At 37.5% G+C, this 19,826-nt stretch overlaps 1 protein-coding gene across 7 annotated transcripts in view; it reads left to right on the top strand.

Moving 5' to 3' along the window:
* HMCN1 (hemicentin 1) overlaps positions 1-19,826 on the top strand; it is a 436,035-nt gene that overhangs the window by 400,695 nt on the left and 15,514 nt on the right. For 5 of the 7 annotated variants that reach the window (XM_044757668.2, XM_070496978.1, XM_070496979.1 and 2 more), the window contains 8 exons: positions 3,999-4,136; positions 5,149-5,270; positions 5,904-6,141; positions 12,277-12,339; positions 13,632-13,751; positions 14,885-15,019; positions 17,137-17,250; positions 18,324-18,449. In XM_044757668.2, the coding sequence (XP_044613603.2) occupies positions 3,999-4,136; positions 5,149-5,270; positions 5,904-6,141; positions 12,277-12,339; positions 13,632-13,751; positions 14,885-15,019; positions 17,137-17,250; positions 18,324-18,449 (1,056 nt within the window). Of the gene's footprint in view, positions 1-3,998; positions 4,137-5,148; positions 5,271-5,903; positions 6,142-12,276; positions 12,340-13,631; positions 13,752-14,837; positions 15,020-17,136; positions 17,251-18,323; positions 18,450-19,826 lie in introns of all 7 variants that reach the window. The other 2 variants (XR_011498041.1, XR_011498040.1) reach the window with 1 other exon arrangement.

The raw sequence follows: 19,826 nt of genomic DNA, 5'->3' as shown, positions 1-19,826 counted from the left end.
TGACCAGAGTGAGGTGATACCTCATTATAGTTTTGATTTGTATTGCCCTGATAGCTAATGATGTTGAGCATCTTTTCATATGCCTATTGGCCATCTGTATATCTTCTTCAGAGAAATGTCTGTTCAGATCTTTTGCCCATTTTCTAATTAGATTGTTGGTTTTTTGTTGTTGAGCTGTATTAGTTCTTTGTATATTTTGGATATTAACCCCTTATCTGATATATGGTTTGCAAATATCTTCTCCCAATTGTTAGGTTGTCTTTTCGTTTTGTTGATGGTTTCCTTTGCTGTGCAGAGGCTTTTTAGTTTGATGTAGTCCCATTTGTTCATTTTTTCTTTTGTTTCCCTTGCCCAGTCAGACATGGGACTTGAAAATATGCTGCTCAGACCGATGTCAAAGAGCGTACTGCCTGTTTTCTTCTAGAAGTTTCATGGTTTCGGGTCTTACATTCAAGTCTTTAATCCATTTTGAGTTGATTTTTGTGCATGGTGTAAGGGAATGGTCTACTTTCATTCTTTTGCATGCGGCTGTCCAGTTTTCCCAACACCATTTATTGAAAAGACTCTCCTTTCCCCATCGTATGCTCTTGGCTCCCTTGTCGAATATTAACTGTCCATAGATGTGTGGGTTTACTTCTGGGCTCTCAATTCTGTTCCATTGATCTGTGTGTCTGTTTTTGTGCCAGAACCATGCTGTTTTGGTTACTATGGCTTTGTAGTATAATTTGAAATCGGGAAGTATGATACCTCCAGCTTTGTTCTTTTTCCTCAGGAATCCTTTGGCTATTTGGGGTCTTTTGTCGTTCCATATAAATTTTAGGATCCTTTGTTCTATTTCTGTAAAAAATGTTGTTGGAACTTTGATAGGGATTGCATTGAATCTGTGGACATTTTAACAATGTTAATTCTTCCAATCCAAGAGCATGGAATATCTTTCCATTTCTTTGTGTCTTCTTCGATTTCTTTCAACATTTTATAGTTTTCAGTGTACAGATTTTTCACCTCTTTGGTTAAGTTTATTCCTAGGTATTTTATTCTTTTGTTGCAATTGTAAATGGGATTATATTCTTAATTTCTCTTTCTGCTACTTCCTTGTTAGTGTATAGAAACGCAGCTGATTTTTGTATGTTGATTTTGTATCCCGTGACTTGACTGTATTCCTTTATTGTTTCTAAAAGTTTTTTAGTGGACTCTTTAGGGTTTTCTAGATATAAAATCATGTTGTCTGCAAAGAGTGACAGTTTCACTTCTTCTTTTCCAATGTGGATCCCTTTTATTTCTTTTTCTTGCCTGATTGCTCTGGCTGAGACTTCCAATATTATGTTAAATGAGAGTGGTGACAGTGGGCATCTTTGTCTGGTTCCTGTTCTTAGAGGGATAGCTTTCAGTGTTTCTCCATTGAGAATGATATTTGCTGTGGGTTTGTCATATATGGCCTTTATTATGTTGAGATATTTTCCTTCTATACCCATTTTATTTAGAGTTTTTATCATAAATGGATGCTGTATCTTGTCAAATACTTTCTCTACATCTATTGAGATGATCATGTGATTTTTATTCTTCATTTTGTTAATGTGGTGTATGATGTTGATAGATTTGCGGATATTGAACCATCCCTGCATCCCTGGAATGAAACCCACTTGATCACGATGTATGATCTTTTTAATGTATTGTTGTATTCGATTTGCTAGTATTTTGTTGAGAATTTTTGCATCGATGTTCATCAGTGATATTGGCCTGTAATTTTCTTTTTTTGTGTTGTCCTTGTCTGGTTTTGGTATCAGGATAATGTTGTCTTCATAGAAGGAGTTAGGAAGCCTCCCCTCCTCTTCAATTATTTGGAAGAGCTTGAGAAGGATAGGTAGTAAGTCTTCTTTGAATGTTTGGTAGAATTCACCAGGGAAGCCATCTGGTCCTGGGCTTTTATTTTTTGGGAGGTTTTTGGTTGCTGTTTCGATCTCCTTACTGGTGATCAGTCTATTCAAATTTTCTACTTCTTGGTCCAGTTTTGGAAGGTTGTATGTTTCTAAGAATTTATCCATTTCTTCTAGATTATCCAATTTGTTGGCATATAGCATTTCATTGCATTCTCTTATTATCTTTTGTATTTCTGAGATGTCCGTTGTAATCTCTCCTCCTTCATTTCTGATTTTATTTATTTGAGCCTTCTCTCTTCTCTCTTTTTTTCAGTACCTTTAGGTGCGCTTTTAGATTGTCTATTTGGGATTTTTCTTCTTTGTTGAGGTAGGCCTGAATTGCTATAAACTTCCCTCTTAGAACTGCTTTTGCTGTATCCCACAGATTTTGTCATGTAGTGTTTTCATTTTCATTTGTCTCCAGGAATTTTTTTGATTTCTTCTTTGATTTCTTCATTGACCCAATCGTTGTTCAGTAGCATTTTGTTTAATCTCCACATTTTTGTGGCTTTTCTGGTTTTCTTCCTGTAGTTGATTTCTAGTTTCATACCTTTGTGATCAGAAAAGATGCATCGTATTATTTCAATCTTCTTAAATTTATTGAGACTTGTTTTGTGGCCTAATATGTGATCAGTCCTGGAGACTGTTCCATGGGCATTTGAAAAGAATGTGTATTCTGTGGTTTTTGGATGGAATGTTCTGTATATATCTACTAAATCCAACTGGTCTAATGTGTCCTTTAAGGCCAGTGTTTCCTTATTGATCTTCTGTTTGGATGATCTATCCCTTGGTGTTAGTGGAGTGTTAAAGTTTCCTACTATTATTGTGTTACTGTCTATTTTTCCTTTTATGTCTGTTAATAATTGCTTTATATATTTAGGTGCTCCTATGTTGGGTGCATAGATATTTACAAGTGTAATATTCTCTTGTTGGATTGTTCCCTTTATCATTATGTAGTGCCCATCTTTGTCTCTTGTTACAGTTTTTGTTTTAAAGTCTATTTTGTCTGATATAAGTATTGCTACCCCTGCTTTCTTTTTTTGCCATTTGCATGGAATATCTTTTTCCATCCTTTCACTTTCAGTTTGTGAGTGTCTTTAGGTCTGAAGTGTGTCTCTTGTATGCAGCATATACATGGGTCTTGTTTTTTTATCCAATTGGCCACCCTATGGCGTTTGATTGGAGCATTTAGTCCGTTGACATTTAAAGTAGCTATTGATAAATATGTATTTATTACCATTTTGTCACTTTTTTTTCTGGGTGTTTTAGTAGTTCTTCCCCGTTCCTTTCTTTTTCTCTTGGTCTCTTCCCTTGTGGTTTGATGGCTATCTTTAGTAATATGTTTGATTTCTTTTGTCTTACTTTTTTTCTTGCTTGTTATAGGTTTCTGCTTTGTGATTACCATGAGGATCCTATTTAATATTCTATGCATATAACAGTCTGTATTGAGTTGATAGACCCGTTAGCTTGACCTCTTTCTAAAAGCTCTACTTTTTCACTCTCCTCCTCCCACATTATATGTTTTGCAAATCATATATAGACTCTTATTTAGTGTGTGTCTATCCAATACCCTCTTATCATTGAAATAGGTGATTTTAGTACATTTGTCTTTTAACCTTCACATTATCTTCACAGGTAGTTGATCTGCTACCTTTACTATACTTTTACCTTACAAGTGATTTTATTGCCTGGTTTTTTGTTGTTGTTTTGTTTTCTTGATAATTTTTTTTTTATCTCTGTTTGTGGTCACTGCTTTCCCACTTAAATAAGTCCCTTCAGCATTTCTTGCAGAACTGGTTTCTTGGTGATAAACTCCTTTAATTTTTGCTTGTCTGGGAAGCTCTTTATCTCTCCTTCCATTCTGAATGACAACCTTGATGGATAGAGTATTCTTGGCAGTAGATTTTTTCCTTTTAGCACTTTAAATACGTCCTGCCAATGGCAAACTCTTAAAGATGCGAGATACTGGTATTTATTTTCTCGTTATTCAAGATTATTTAGGATTCATCCTTACGAATTCTGTGAAGACAATAGTAACAATGGACTGTAAAAATTTTGCTTTTCACCTTATTTTTTCTTTAGGTCCAGCAATGAGAAAGATAGTTTCTATTCTAAATCCCATTTATTGGACAACAGCAAAGGAAATAGGAGAAGCAGTCAATGGCTTTACCCTCACCAATGCAGTCTTCAAAAGAGAAACCCAAGTGGAATTTGCAACTGGTTAGTGCCAGCTGAACTTAATATTCTAGTACTATAAAAAGATATGAGTGCCTTAAAAGTTAGTGGTTAAGAAATGTACGTTCCCGCAGAGAATAATTTGAGTCTTTGATGTAATCTTATCATAAATGATATAAAAGCAATTTCATATTTCCCTGTAAACTTTTACTGATGCAGGTCTTTAAGAGGCCATGTGTTTTCAAACAGTATAGTGATTTTTATATCCCCAAAGCATTTTCTTTTCTGTATGTTTTCTCTTTAAATCCTTAGAGAGGGTTTTAAAAGCCAAAACAAAGCAGGAAAATGAGTCATTGCTATTAACTAATGGCTGTTGTCTATGCACCTGAGGTTAGGACACCTAACAGAGATTCTTTATCAAAAAGATGGAAATAAAAACAAGCAAATCTAAAGGCTTTTCGCTTTATCCTTAGTCTTAATAAATGTGTGTTAGCTATTCGCGGTCCCTTGCAAGTGCATACAAGTTTTCCTAGACCTGCAGTTCAAGCATCTTCAAAGGTGGTCAGTCTCGATGGCAGGGATCTTTAAGGAAGAAGGGCATAGCTTTAATCAACCCAGGAAACAAGTGGATCTTTTCATGGCCATCCGCTTATTAAGAGGCCCCTTTGCTGCTTCTTGAAGCATCCAGAAGGAACAAAGCCCTGTGGCCAGACCTGTGGTTGTTGCCAGGCTGCCTGGTGAAGCTGTCTGTCCCTTCTCTCAGGCAATCCATTTTTGTAGAACTGCCTTGCTATTGCTTGAGTTTAAAGTCTGGAATCCTTCACATAATCATATGCTACATTTTTGTCACATAAAAAGAAATTTTAGAACAAACTTAATTCAATAAGACTAACTCTTTAATTTGAGGACTAAGTGCTAATTTAATTCTCTTATGGTTTATGTTCATTCAAGTTTGAATTAAAATAACATAGCTGAACTGGTATGTAAGGTAAATCTGCTCTGTGCTTACACAAACCATATATTTTTTGCTACTAAAATGGCGCATTGTCATTCCCAGGAGAAATCTTGCGGATGACTCATATTGCCCGGGGCTTGGATTCTGATGGTTCTTTGCTGCTAGATATCGTTGTGAGTGGCTATGTCCTGCAGCTTCAATCACCCACGGAAGTCACTGTAAAGGTAACGTGTCGGGATACATTGCCTTCACTGTTTACTGGATTAATGGTAAGAGTGTGAGTCAAAGATCCATAGAAGGAGCGCAGGGAACGTGGGTAGTTTCCCTTGTTCGCTTTGGCGAGTCACTGTCTAAACCACGAAGGTTAGAAATGGCTGTCTGGTCTTCGTTTAAAAATCTTCAGGGACAAGTCTTCACAATCCCTGAGTGGTTTTGTCACCCTGCTTATCGGGACCAAGATCACTGCTATGTTGATTTAGGCCATATGTTTAATTCCCTACAGACACAGAGAATAGTAACTCTTGCATAAAAGTTTTTGTATGTCATCCATAAAAGTATTTCAGAATCAAAGAATGATAAGAATTACCCTTCACATCTTTTCTTTACTCTTGACCTACAACTTTGAGTCCCTTATTAAACTACAATTTATGGCAGTAAAATTATGACACTCATGTAGTTACAATTAAAAGGTTCAAACTTTATTTCCTGAACACTACTGTACAATTACAATTTTATTTAGAAGTATGTATTTTTACCCCCAAGCCATTTTTTTCCTCATCCTGCGTCTCATAGTACCCTCCAGGCAAAAAAACTAAGATGAGCCATGCTGATCCTCAAATCCATATTGTCCTCCTTAGGATTACACAGAGGACTACGTGCAAACAGGTCCTGGGCAGCTGTATGCCTACTCAACCCGGCTGTTCACCATTGATGGAATCAGTGTCCCATACACATGGAACCACACCGTTCTCTATGATCAGGCACGGGGAAGAATGCCTTTCTTGGTGGAAACACTTCATGCATCCTCTGTGGAATCTGACTACAACCAGTTAGAAGAGACATTGGGTTTTAAAATCCATGCTTCAATTTCCAAAGGTAATTTGCTTAAAGAAAAGTCCAGATCTTTATGCCATCCAGTCCTCCTAAAAGGGTAAAAGAATTGCATTGATGCCGTTCAAACTAAGGATGTTAAGGCGGAGACTGACTGAACACGATGATCTCAAGTTTTTCATGTCTGTTGTGATAGGTAAAGCTCTGTGGTAAAGCCAATCCAGTTGGAGTTCTAGTACATTTAGTTTACTAATATGCTTCTTCGTAAAGCAGAGTGGAGTTGTTATTGTTCTAGTCTACATACACAGAGAGGATTAAAAATAGATGCCCTTATTCATAATAGCCAAGACTTGGAAGACACCATCAAGGTGTCCATCAGGGGACAAATGGATAATGAAGCTGTGGTATATATATACACAGTGGAACACTACTCAGCCATAAGAAATGATGAAATCCGTCCATTTCTGACAACGTGGATGAACCTTGAGGGTATTATGCTAAGTGAAATAAGTCAGATGGAGAAAGTCAAATACCATATGATCTCACTCATAAGTAGAAGACACAAACAACGTCAAACAAAACACATAGCAGCAGAGACTGGATTGGTGGTTACCAGAGGGGAAGGGGAGAGGGAAGAGTGTGAAAGGGGTAATTAGGCACATGTGTGTGATGATGGATGGTCGTTAGTCTTTGGGTGGTGAACCTGATGTAATCTACACAGAATTTGAAATATATTATGATATACACCTGAAATTTATATAATGTTTTATAAACCAATGTTACAAAAAATAAATTAGATAAAAAATAAATTAATTAGAAAAAAAGTAAAAAAAATAAAATTGATTAATCAAAAAAATAAAAAATAAAAATATACACTCCATCAGAACAATTTTTCTTTGGGTAATAAAGTCCATTCTTGTTCTGAATCTTATATTTGTTAAGGAATTGACAAATTCCTGAAACATAGTATAAAAGTGTATCTTAACCTAAACTAGTCAAAAAAAGTTTCTATATTTTAAAAGCAACTTTTCAAAGCTATGCAGCAGTAATCAGGATTCCAACCGTCATCTCTTGTTCCTGGAAATTATGATTTTTTGAACTGTATTCCAAGCATAGTTCTACAACCCTTGATCTCAGCAGTTGCCCTCTGCTGTGTGGTTCTTTGATGTGTCTATACCCTGAGATTTCTTTTTCAGTCATAAGAGACACCACAACAATTAACATTCCATATTCAATGGGGTTTTGCTGCTTGGAGGTACTTACATGCAGTTATGTTACAGACACGAACCGTTTGAGTGACTTTAACTTTGAACTTTAGGCTCCCGTGAGTACACTTAAAATGATTCTTATTAGGTTTGGGAGTGTGTGTGTTTTGCTTTGTGCTGGCTTTCCTTGATAGATCCAAGTAGATTTTAAACAGCTTCATTTTGTTTTATCATGCTCAGCGGATACACTAAAAATTCATTTTTACTATTCACTCTTGCTTTCATCAGTTGTGCATGTGACCGTTTTCTTTTTCAACATCTATTAGAACTGCTTCAACAAATTTGAGATTGTAGTAATCTAGGAGTGCGTCTTCATATTTTTTGAGATAATCACAGATTTATGAAGCCTCATAGCCCGTGGAGCCCAGAACCCCACACCTCCTCCACCACATGGCACCACCACCGCCTCATTTTACTCTTGTTATGCATGTTCAGGTCACTTTCACAGAAGAAAAGAATCATTGGAATGAAGGGTTATGTTTTCTCTTCCCCAGTAATGCCTACCTTTCAAAGCCAACCTCTGTTTCTACCTTTTGCAGTACTCCATATAAATTTTAAAAAGATGACACAAGACTTTGATTAAAAATGAATTTTTACCATCTGAGACTAGAGGAATTAAAATAATTTTTGAAAAGTCATGTACAGTTTCTACTCAATCATGTAAATCCTCTAAGGCTAAACCTCCTTGAAGGTCTCTGTCATATTTGTAAGGATGTTGTTGGAGGATTTGGATCCAAAAATAGAAGAAAACACACTGTGGGACCTTTAAAACCCCTTACGATCCTTAGATACTATGATTCTATGAGTTACATCTGATACATGTGCCCATTTGTTGTTGACATTGTTTCTGTAAATTGCAAAAATTGTGTACCTGCAATTTCTTTTTAAGTGACCACCAGGGGGCAAGCTTGCATTCCTAGTTGCTTAACCAGCCTGTTCTTTCTCTTCTATGTTGTGTCGAGATTAGAGCTATGGTTACAGTGCAATTAGAATCGCCTAGAGAGCTTGGTGAAAGTTCAGATTTCTAGGCACAAAGATTTTGGTTTAGCTAGTCTAAGGTAAGGCCTGAGAGTCAGTATTTTTAGCACAGCCCCTAAATGATTCCAATGTATCTGGTCTGCACACAGGCATTTGGAAACTACTGATCAAGACAACTCACAAATATAAATCAATATAATTTAAAAATGTTTTAAATGAAATGGATTTATTTTTTAAATATAAACTATACTTATATTTTACAAATTAATCAGAAGAAGATATTAGAAACAATAAAGGAAAAAATAAATTTAACTACAAATAAATTTTTTAAAACTTCTTCATGAGAGAAAGAAAACAAAATTGAGAAGGTACGATATACACCAAAAAAGAAATATTTGCATTAGATATTATGGACAACTATGATTAACCTTAATACATACAAGGCTCTTAAAAATCAATAAGAAAAAGACGAACCCCCCAGTAGAAAAATACATAAAGGCTATGAATAGGAAATCCACAAAGGAAGAAACAATAATGACAAAATGAATGTGAAAAACTGTTTAACCTCATCAGTTAGCAAAGAAAACAATGCAAATTGCAGCAACGAGGTACCATTTTCCAATTATCGTTGTCAGATATTAAAATATATAATAAACACCGAGTAGTGGAGAGGTATGGGAAAATGAGCTCCCTCGTACACTGCCAGCAAGGGTTGTAAATTTGTGTAACATTTCTGGAAAGCAGTATGTATCAGTAGCCTTTCACATATTCGTGTCTTATTAGTTTTCTCATTCTGGAAGCCTGCCCTAAGAAAATCAGAGAAATGGCCAATAATAAATGTCCTGGAAGTAAGAGGTAAATATGTAAATAATAGCACAGCTGTATGATAAACTCTTAAATAATCCTTAAAATAATTTTAAAGGAATATTTAGCTCATTTATTTATTTAAAAGTATTTGTTGAGGGGCCAGCCCTCAACAGTAGTACAGCGGTTCAGTTCGCATGTTCCACTTTGGTGGCCCGGGGTTCGCCAGGTCAGATCCCAGGTGCAGATGTATGCATCACTTGTCAACCCATGCTGTGGCAGGCATCCCACATATAAAGTAGAGGAAGATGGGCATGGATGTGAGCTCAGGGCCAGTCTTCCTCAGCAAAAAGAGGAGGATTGGCAGCAGATGTTAGCTCAGGGCTAATCTTCCTCAAAAAGAAAAAAAATAAGTATTTAAGTGCCTACTGTGTACCAGACACTGTTCTAGGTATTGACAATATAACTGTAAAAAGTGACAAAAGGGAATGTATATGCGTAATAGTAGTTGAAAGGCAGTAGGCAGTATGACCCAAACCTGGGTTGCCCACACCACAGTGATTATAAGGAAACCTTTATACTGATTAAAAACACAGATTCCCAGGCTTCTTCCTTGGCAGGTCTGAGTTAGACCAAGGAATCTATGTTTTTAATAAGCTCTCCAAGAGATTTTATGATCAGTCAAGTTTAGCAATTATTAGTCTGTAGAGTGAAAGAGCCTAGCCTAATTTTTTGAAGTGTGTGTTTATAAAAGTGACTACAAGGAAAAACGTCAAAATGTTGTCAGTAGTTTTTCCAAATGACAAGGTTTTGGGGAATTTTATACATTTCTCCAATTATCATACGTTACTGTGACACAAACAAACAAATATTTTGTATTGCTCCCCTACTATGTCAAGATGAAAATCATAACTAATATAATCCAAAATAACATACTTTAACTGTAATATAAAGAATAAAAGAAAGATAGTTTATAACAAAATATTGTGTATTTCAATATGAAAATCTTTAGATGTTGCTACAGCAGAAGATAAGAAAGAAGTATTCATATGGCTGAACCTATATAGAGAGCCTCAGTGTGATTTTTACAAGACATTGAACAATTCTTGGCAATGTTCTGAATAAAATAATGTACAGTCAACCATCAATTTATATGACAGTTGCATTCCTGGAAAATTCATTCTATATTTTAATCACACAAAAAAATGTTTCATATGTGGGAGATGAGTTGTAGCCATAGATAATTACTAACAGCTTTCTCACTTGCATGAAAATCTTTCAGGGCAGGGGATAAATCTTCATCTTGCATCATTCTCTCACACGCTGCAATACTATAAATCCTGCCCCAGGGTCTGCTCCAGTCACTACATGTTAATAGGCCTCTCTATCATCATGACAGCCAAATTATCTCCCCAAAACTTCCCAAACGCCACCTAGTGGAAGATGTCACCCCCGTTTAGAACCAAAAATGTAAAATACTATCAGATAATAACTTATTATGTTTATATGACACATTTTTTTTTCATAATTATATCCCCAACACAGTGCCCTAGACAACATACTGGTTGGATTGAGGAATGTGTGAGTGAGTGGATAAAGAAAAACGAAGCGTGAATTACAGAATCACAACCTGAGTTGTATTCCTGAGTGCAGTGGTTGAAAGAGAAACAGACTCACATCTGAATCCTTGCTCCAGCTTAGATCGGCTCTTTGACTTTAAGCAACTGACGTAACCTCAGTCTCAAATTCCTCATCTGAACTTGGTTGTGATGGGAGTATGGGAGTTGTGAGATTTAAATGAAATAAGGCCCACTAAGCTCACAGAACTAAGTGACACACCATAACTATTCAGTGATCACTCAGCAGTGTGCTCCGGATGTTTCTATCCCAACCATCCTACTCCCGTTCCCTTGCAGGCACAGGAAGACACGCAGGGTCATTTTTATACTCAGGGTAGAAGTGGGTCATGAATCTCTGCTTTCAAGGTTTTAAGCAATTTAATTGCTTAAAAATAGCAAATAGGACTAGTTTTCTAGTCAAGGAACTATTTTCATTGGAGTGGTGTTTCTTACACCCTCCAAATATATAAATATATAAAACAGTTTTGAACAGTTTCATGTCCACTGCAGGGCTCAAATAATGTAATCAGAGGCCCTCCAAAGTGAATGAATCTGAAAAATTAACTAATACCTAGACTCTCTCCAGGAAGGGCACCTAAAACAATAATAAAAATAAACACAGTTCATGCATTTAGAATTGAAAGAAAATCTAAGATAATTTCTAAGAGATTGAATATGAACTGAATATATGATATTAACTAAATAAAATTTCCCTTAAGAGAAATTTATTATATTGACAATTGTCTTTTACATTTGTTGTGTGTACACACACACACACACACACACACATTACTTTGGTAACTTGAAAGATGAATTTCATTTAAGTTTTTGCAGGTTAATCATGTTTGAAAAATATTTGCTAAACTGCTTAATGAGTCAAGACACAGTTACTTTCTAAGCAAAGAGAGTCCCTAACTAACCTGTTTATTCTTGCTAATATGTTTTTTTCTGACATCTAACTTAAATCTATTCTATCACGATATGCCTGTTTCCCCTTGCTTTGACTACATGCAAGGACTTGACCCAGATGCTCCACATTGCAAATGGAGGGGATCCACACAAGGAGGAGGTTTCCTCATTAGAGTTTCTGTTTTTCGCTGGCATAAATTATTTTAAGTGGCTCCAGAATAGCGTTCCTACTTCTAGAACAAACAGAGTAAGTAATGCCTGGAACACTAGGACTTTGCCTGTGCTTATGCCTGGCATAGACATTAATCTTGGATCCTTTTTATTATCACAGAATAATTTTATTTAATTTTCTTTTGATTACTGTTAGCAACTTAAGCAGAAAACGTTTCCATTGGTGGCTTGCCAACCATCTCTGGACTATGATTAATTCCGTTCTTGGTGGAGAAACAGGAAAAGTTTTCCGTTCCTGCTTGTTTTCACCTCTTGCATTTGTTGTGTCATGCGCTCCATCTTCGGCATATCTTCCCAGGGAAGATTGTACTGGAAAGAAACAAGATGCTAATGTTCTAACAGGTCAGTTAATTTCGCTTTTCTCTCTGTGGTAGGAGATCGCAGTAATCGGTGCCCCTCTGGGTTTGCCTTAGACTCGGTTGGACCCTTTTGTGCTGGTAAGTACAGGAATAAATAATGCATTTTTTACTTTGATAAAAATGTTATTAGTGGATACCATTTATTGGCCATCTATTGCCATTTTGCTAGAAATTTAATCGCACAACACTCCTATAAATGTCCCATTTTGTAGGTGAGGAAATTGAGATGTAAAGAAGTTAAGTAGAGTGCGTAAGATCACCCAGCTATCAGGTGGCAGAGCTGGATTTGAATTTAAGATGGACACGCTTGGCCTCTTCTGATTCGGCCACAGTCAAGTGTGTCAGGGACCGTGATGAAGTACAGAGGAGGAGTGAGCACAGGGACAAAACGCTGGACTCCATCTGGCCGCTTGACTGCCATGGATGTGAAACAGCAGTAATGCAACTCGAAGTCACCTAACCCTAGAACTGCTCAATCATAGGACAGGGAAGCGTTGTGGGCTGAGGATAATGACTAAACCGGCCTCATCCCGTCCAATTCCCAGTACAAGAGAGTCACAGATAAGGAAACAGCTAAGTAGCTTGGGGAGCTCAAGTTTGCACACACAGTGCCTTTCTTTCACTGGTAGGCAGTATAATGCAGTATAGTGGTTAAAAGGTGGTCTTTATGAACTATACTGCCCAGGTTCAAATCCCAGCTCTGCCTATAATGACCTGTGTGACCTGGGGCAATTTGCTTAACTTCTTTGTTCCTCAGGGCTTTTTTGGGTTTTTTTGCTGAGGAAGATTTGTCCTGAGCTAACATCTGTTGCCAATCTTCCACTTTTTCTTGAGGAAGATTCACCCTGAGCTAACATCTGTGACAATCTTCCTCTATTTTGTATGTGGGTCACTGCCACAGCATGGCCCCTGACAGACCAGTGGTGTAGGTCCACGCCCAGGAACTGAACCCACGCCGCCGAAGCAGAGTGCACCAAACTTAACCACTAGGCCACGGGGTGGGCCCGTGTTCCTCAGTTTTATTATGCAAAATGAGGATAGTAATAAAAATACATGTCTCCTAGGAATGTTGTGAGGGATGAGCTAAGGTAGGTAAAAAGCATTTAGAACACAGTACGTGGTCATTGTATCTTAGCTATCATTATTGCTATTTTAGAATTCATATAAACGTCTATTCACTATCAATGATAGTTTGGGGGCCTAAAATTAACTTTTTATTTAGTGTTCCCATTTTGTGGCACTTAGAGCATTTTCTGTTACATTTGATTCAATTCATTGGCCTCTATAAGCAACTATTTTTACCGACTTCAGTAGCTCCTAGCAAGTAGGGGGTTTACATACGAATTGGGCCTCTTTGTTTCTTCTTTCAGATGAAGACGAATGTGCAGCGGGGAGTCCCTGCTCCCATGTCTGCCACAATGCCATGGGAACCTACTACTGCTCCTGCCCAAAAGGCCTCACCATAGCTCCGGATGGAAGAACGTGTCAAGGTATTCACAAAGCTAAATCTAATAGGCACATTTAAGCAATCGTCGCAACAGTCTCTGACTAGGAAAAGTGTGATAGACCTATGCTCTTCTTTCCTACTTTTTCCTTCCCCAACTTAGCAACACAGAGAAAAGATTTTCGTTAGGTCAAGAAAGTGAGAAAGAAGGAATACTGCTCACACACTGCCTTCGTGTGGGACACTCGATAGGCAGGAGCTCTCTCCATCCCCACAACACAATGAGGAGAGGCGGGCAGGACTATTACCAGACTCATTTTACAATGAGAAAACTAGGGAATAAAGAGCTTATCAAGAACTTAAGTAAATTGCACAATCTTGGTAGCACTTTGGGAACATTAGGAAAAAAATACTTTTCTGTCAGACTCGAGGTATATTTCAAAGTTAGAATTGTGTAAGAATCTAGTTCTATAAATAAATAAAAAAATCATGAAAAAAGGAAAGGATTTCTCTCTCTATGCCCCAGGAGGCCCCCTTCTAAACACAAAAGAGAGAGGGAGCAGAGGTGTAGGAGGGAGAGGAATAAATTTTATGGAAGATCCAGTATGGATTGGGCACCTTATATACATTATTTCCATTAATTTTCAAAGCACTGCTGAGAGACTGGGAAAACGTATGTCAGAAAGGGAAAGTAACTTTTTTGTGTGTGTGAGGAAGATTGGCCTTGAGCTAACATCTCTTTCCAATCTTCCTCTTCTTGCTTGGGGAAGATCATCCCTGAGCTAACATCCGTGCCGGTCTTCCTCTACTTTACATGTGGGATGCCACCACAGCATGGCTTGCAGTGTGTGGGTCTGTGCCCAGGATCCAAATCTATCAACCCTGGGCAGCCGAAGCAGAGCATGTGAACTTAACCACTACACCACCAGGCCAGCCCTGGGAAGTAACTTTTAAAGCCACTGAATTTATAAGTGGTCTAATGGATGGGCTGGTCTGTGAAGATATCACTGTGTTGCTTTGAGCTTATCTGCTATTTAACCCACCCGAAATGACACAACCAAAATGTTCAACATTTTTGCTCTTGTATATTTTTCAAGTATCATTCACGGCCTTTCTTATCCATACTTCACAGCAGGTTCTCAGGTTGATTTTCTTCAACTTACAAGCAATTTGTTGCAGATATTGATGAGTGTGCTTTGGGTGGACACACCTGCCATGCTGGTCAGGACTGTGACAACACCATTGGATCCTATCGCTGTGTGGTCCGCTGTGGAATTGGCTTTCGAAGAACTTCTGATGGGCTGAGTTGTCAAGGTATAAAAACGGAGGCCCTCGCTTTATCTTCATTATGCTAAGAATGAAGATCGCCTGCCTGTTGAATCCTGTAAAGTGAACTTTGTTTTATAGATTGAACTTCCTGATAGTATCTATAGATATAATATTCCATGGCTATTTTAAATATTTGTATCACAGTGGTTTGGAATAATAACATTTGCCTGTTCTATGTGAGAGAGGAAATTATATAGAACAAACTAATAGAATCAATTTCATAAAACTCCATTGCATAAGACTAACAGAGTATTTATTGCAGGACTTTTTTTAATAGACTCTAGTTTTTAGAGCAGTGTTAGGTCCACAGCAAAACTGAGTAGAAGGTAAAGAAATTTCCTATATACTCCCTGCCCCAACTCATGAATAGCCTCCCCTACTGTCAACATCTGCAGCAGAGTGGTACGTTTTTTATCAAGGACGAAGCTATCCTGACACATCATTATCAGCCAGAGTCCATAGTTTACTTTAGGGTTCATTCTTGGTCTTGTACGTTCTATCGGTTTTGACAAATGAATAATGACATGTATCCTCCATTATGGTATCATACAGAATAGCTTCCTTGCCCTAACAATCTTCTTTGTCCCACCTATTCATCCCCGTCTCTCCTCAATCTTTGGAAACCACTGATCTTTTTTTTGAATTGTCTCCATAGTTTTATCTTTTCCAGAATGTCATATAGTTGGAGTCATGCAGTATGTAGCATTTTCAGACTGGCTTCTTTCACTTCGTAATATGCATTTAGGTTTCCTCCATGTCTTTTCATGGATTGATGGTTCATATCTTTTTAGTGCTGAATAATATTCCATTGTATGAATGTGCCACTGTTTATTTACCCATTCACCTACTGAAGAAGGTCTTTGTGCTTCCAAGTTTTAGCAATTACGAGTAAAGCTGCTATCGAGATTTTTCATAGAGGCAGAAACAGTGGATACAAAACCGAATACTTATCAATAGAAGAAAGAATGAATAAATTATGGTACATCCACACCGTGTGGTCATTATAAAGAGTGGAATGGAGCTCAACTGTTTGGCTTAGAGGAATTTCCATGGGGTGTTGTTGAGTGAGAACACCAACATGTAGGAAAGTATATGTAACTTGTGTAGAAAAAATTATGTCACTGGAAAACAAGCAATAACCAGAGAAAAATTAAATGGATTTATGTATTTAGGTAGAGATATATATGTGTACCTAGAAGAGGTATGTTGTTATTTATACTAGATTGTTAATGTGTTGGCTTTGGTGGGCAAGGGGAGTAAAAAGGGATAAGGGAGGCCAAGCAAAAGAGAAAGAAGAAAAAACTGCACTGAGAAAGTCTTTTTAAAGTGTATAATCACATTTCTGCATTTATATTAACATGTGTGGATTTTGAAACATTAAATTCAAAGATCTCAAATGGAAAACAAAGTACAAAATAAGACCTTGGCAATCTCAAGTTTGGAAATGTAAGGTGAGGGACTTTTCTTAGATGAGAGAAGAGGTCTCTCTCCTCTGGGACTGGAAGGAAAGAGAGAAGAAGGTACAGAAAACAGGCAAGTGCACACGAGTCTGGGGAGTTCATGCTTGTGAGTCTTTTTTACACTATGACCCAGATGGTATTTGGGGAGATTAATTTGGCAGTGACTACAGATGAGGTGAAATGCTCAAGTTGCTGTAGTCAATCAGGCACAAGGTGATAAAGACCTGCTTCAGGCTAATAGCAGCAAAAATAGGACGAAAAGTGAATTGCAAAAGAAATTGCAGAAGACCTTACCTTTTTCTTTTCCCTTTCCTCAGAATTCCAGGCTGTCAGCAACATTCCAGGGCTGAGATTTCCTAGGAACAGGAGTGGGAGGCATATGGTAAACTAGTTAAAGTTGAGGAGTGCGGCATCGACATACTTCTGAGTCACTAGCTAATGTCTACCTTTGAGGAGTGTTGAAGAGAGAGACCCTCCCCAGCAGTTGCTTCCATTATCTGGCAGATCATATAAGAGCAATTGTATCGGATTAGTTTTAGGGAAGATCTTCAACATGATGATTATCGACGATCATTAAAATGTTAAACATGTGGGAGAAATTAACCTAACAACATATAGTGACAGTTTTGTTTCATGTAACAGATATTAATGAATGTCAAGAATCCAGCCCCTGTCACCACCACTGTTTCAATGCCATAGGAAGTTTTCACTGTGGATGTGAACCTGGGTATCAGCTCAAAGGCAGAAAATGCATGGGTAAGAAAACACTTTACATTCAAAGCAATGACATCTTTGTAACTTCTTTTTTATTTATTTTTTATTTTTAGAGGAAGATTAGCTCTGAGCTAACATCTGCTGCCAGTCCTCCTCTTTTTGCTGAGGAAGACTGACCCTGAGCTAGCATCCATGCCCATCTTCCTCTACTTTATATGTGTGACACCTGCCACAGCATGGCTTGATAAGCAGTGTGTAGATCCACACCCCAGATCCGAACCAGTGAACCCTGGCCTGCCGAAGCAGAGCGTACAAACTTAACTGCTGTGCCGTCAGACCAACCCCCGTCTTTGTGACTTCTTAATGGTGTCTAATCTAATCCATGTGCTGTGTCCTGGGCTGGATTCAAATAGAGGACACCCACCATCCATCACATATGTAATCCATGCAAAAACAAAATGGAAGCAAATACTTTACTTTATAGGCTTAATTTTCTAACGACATAACCACTTTTTTTAACATTTCCCCTATTATATTTGCCAAATTTTTTCACAAAAGCATAATATATAAAGTTATGTGTAATATGTATGTAAGTTTAATGTTTCGAGGAGGAGGAGGTGGTTGGTATGGCTACCAGCTCTGTGAAGAAATACTTTGTTTTTTATTTGTATTATTCTGTTGTAAAATAAAATGTGTTACAGGGGATGACCATGTGGCCCACTGTTTAAAGTTCCATGTGCTCTGCTTAGCGGCCCAGGTTCATGGGTTCGGATCCTGGCACAGACCCACTCTACTTATCAGCCTCACTGTGGAGGCATCCCACATACAAAATAGAGGAAGATTGGCACAGATGTTAGCTCAGGGCTAATCTTCCTCAAGCAAAAAAGAAGAGGAAGATTGGCAACAGATGTTAGCTTAGGGTAAATCTTCCTCAACAAATAAAATAAAATGTGTTACAGACCTTGGTGGGTTTAAACACTTTAACTTTACACAATGATTATATAATCAACATGTATATTAGTTTACAATATCCTTAAAATACAAAGGTATAATTTCTATGGAAAAATGGAATAAATGATTTTCTCATTCTGCATTGCCCTTGTTCTTTTACCAAGATGTGAATGAGTGTAGACAGAGTGTGTGCAGACCAGATCAGCATTGCAAGAACACCCGCGGTGGCTACAAGTGCATTGATCTTTGTCCAAACGGAATGACCAAGGCAGAAAATGGAACCTGCATTGGTGAGTTTCTAGCTCTTTTGATGACTGAGATCCATTTACCATCAACAAGCCAAATAAGGCATCCAGTTTTTAAATTAGTAATTAGAATACATTTAATCTAACAAAGAAATGTTTCTTTTTCCATGGGTTCTTTTACTCCCAACTTCTAGTATGGTCGAACTCTGGAGTTCCAGAGTTGGCTGTACCAGGAAATGGAAGCTCACCATGGAGACCTATGACCATTTTGAGCTCCCATCAATTAAGTATTGGGTTTACATAGTTTACTATCCCCATAAATTAATATTGCGTCACATTATTTCTAATATGAAATTTAGGGTATGTTTAGAATTCCATGAGGGGGTGATAAAAAATTATGTTTGTAGAGATTTATTAAAAGTTCAAAATATAATTACTTTAGGACTAAGTATTCTTTAAATGTCACATCAATGACCAGACAATATAGGAACTTATATTCTCCCAAGTATATTTGTGTGCCTACTCTGTACTAGTCTGCCGTAGTTAGCAGAACTAGGAATTTCAGGATTTACAAAAATGAAACAGATACCATTTCTGCTCTCATGTACTTACAATCTACTGGGATAGAATGGCCAACCAAAAGAAAACAAATAATAATACAAGACAGACTGAAACTCCATAAAAGAGGTACAGATAAAATTGAGAGTGATATCTAGTAGGAATGACTATCAGAGGTGCCATGGAAGTGATCACATTAACTCACATTTAGCCTTGAATGGAATGTTAATAGATGGAGGTGGTAGAAAAAAGGAAAGAAAGAAATTCCTGTACAAAGGAAAAGAGCTGGACTTAGAGATAATGTGTTCAACTTCACCCTTCCTTCTTGACACCTATCTGATTTTGAACATGTCTTAAGATGACGCAGAAATTTGAGGTTAAGTTTCTCATTTTAAAAATGGACTTTTGAAAAATTTCATTCTGAAGTATTTATTCATATAGTTACAATATGTCTTGGATTTGTTTAAAAGAATATATAAGAGGCAGGGGAGAAGGAATATTGTTGGGGTACATGGGGGTTTAGTATACTTTAAAAAAAATGCTGAGGGAGTTGGAATATCAGATTTCAAAGACTCTTTTCAGCAACATGTATATAGAGAAATATTTTTCTTAACTCCTAAGAATAGTAGCCAACTCAGAGCATCATATGCAGTTATGTGCAACTGTAAATATTTTTAAGAATATTGGCTCGAATTATGTATAAGATGAATTAGAAAAGACATGAGCTGGGGTCAGCCCCATGGCGGAGGGATTGAGTTTGTGTGCTCCGCTTCGGTGGGCCAGGGTTTCTCTGGTTCAGATCCTGGGCACAGACATGACACTGCTCATAGGCCATGCTGAGGTGGCGTCCCACACAGCACAACC

The sequence above is a fragment of the Equus asinus genome, chromosome 25 (assembly GCF_041296235.1).
Source record: "Equus asinus isolate D_3611 breed Donkey chromosome 25, EquAss-T2T_v2, whole genome shotgun sequence".
In the NCBI taxonomy this organism is placed as follows: Eukaryota; Metazoa; Chordata; class Mammalia; order Perissodactyla; family Equidae; genus Equus; species Equus asinus.
The sequence above is the reverse complement of the archived record's forward strand: the minus strand, read 5'-3'. Positions and strand labels throughout refer to the sequence as shown.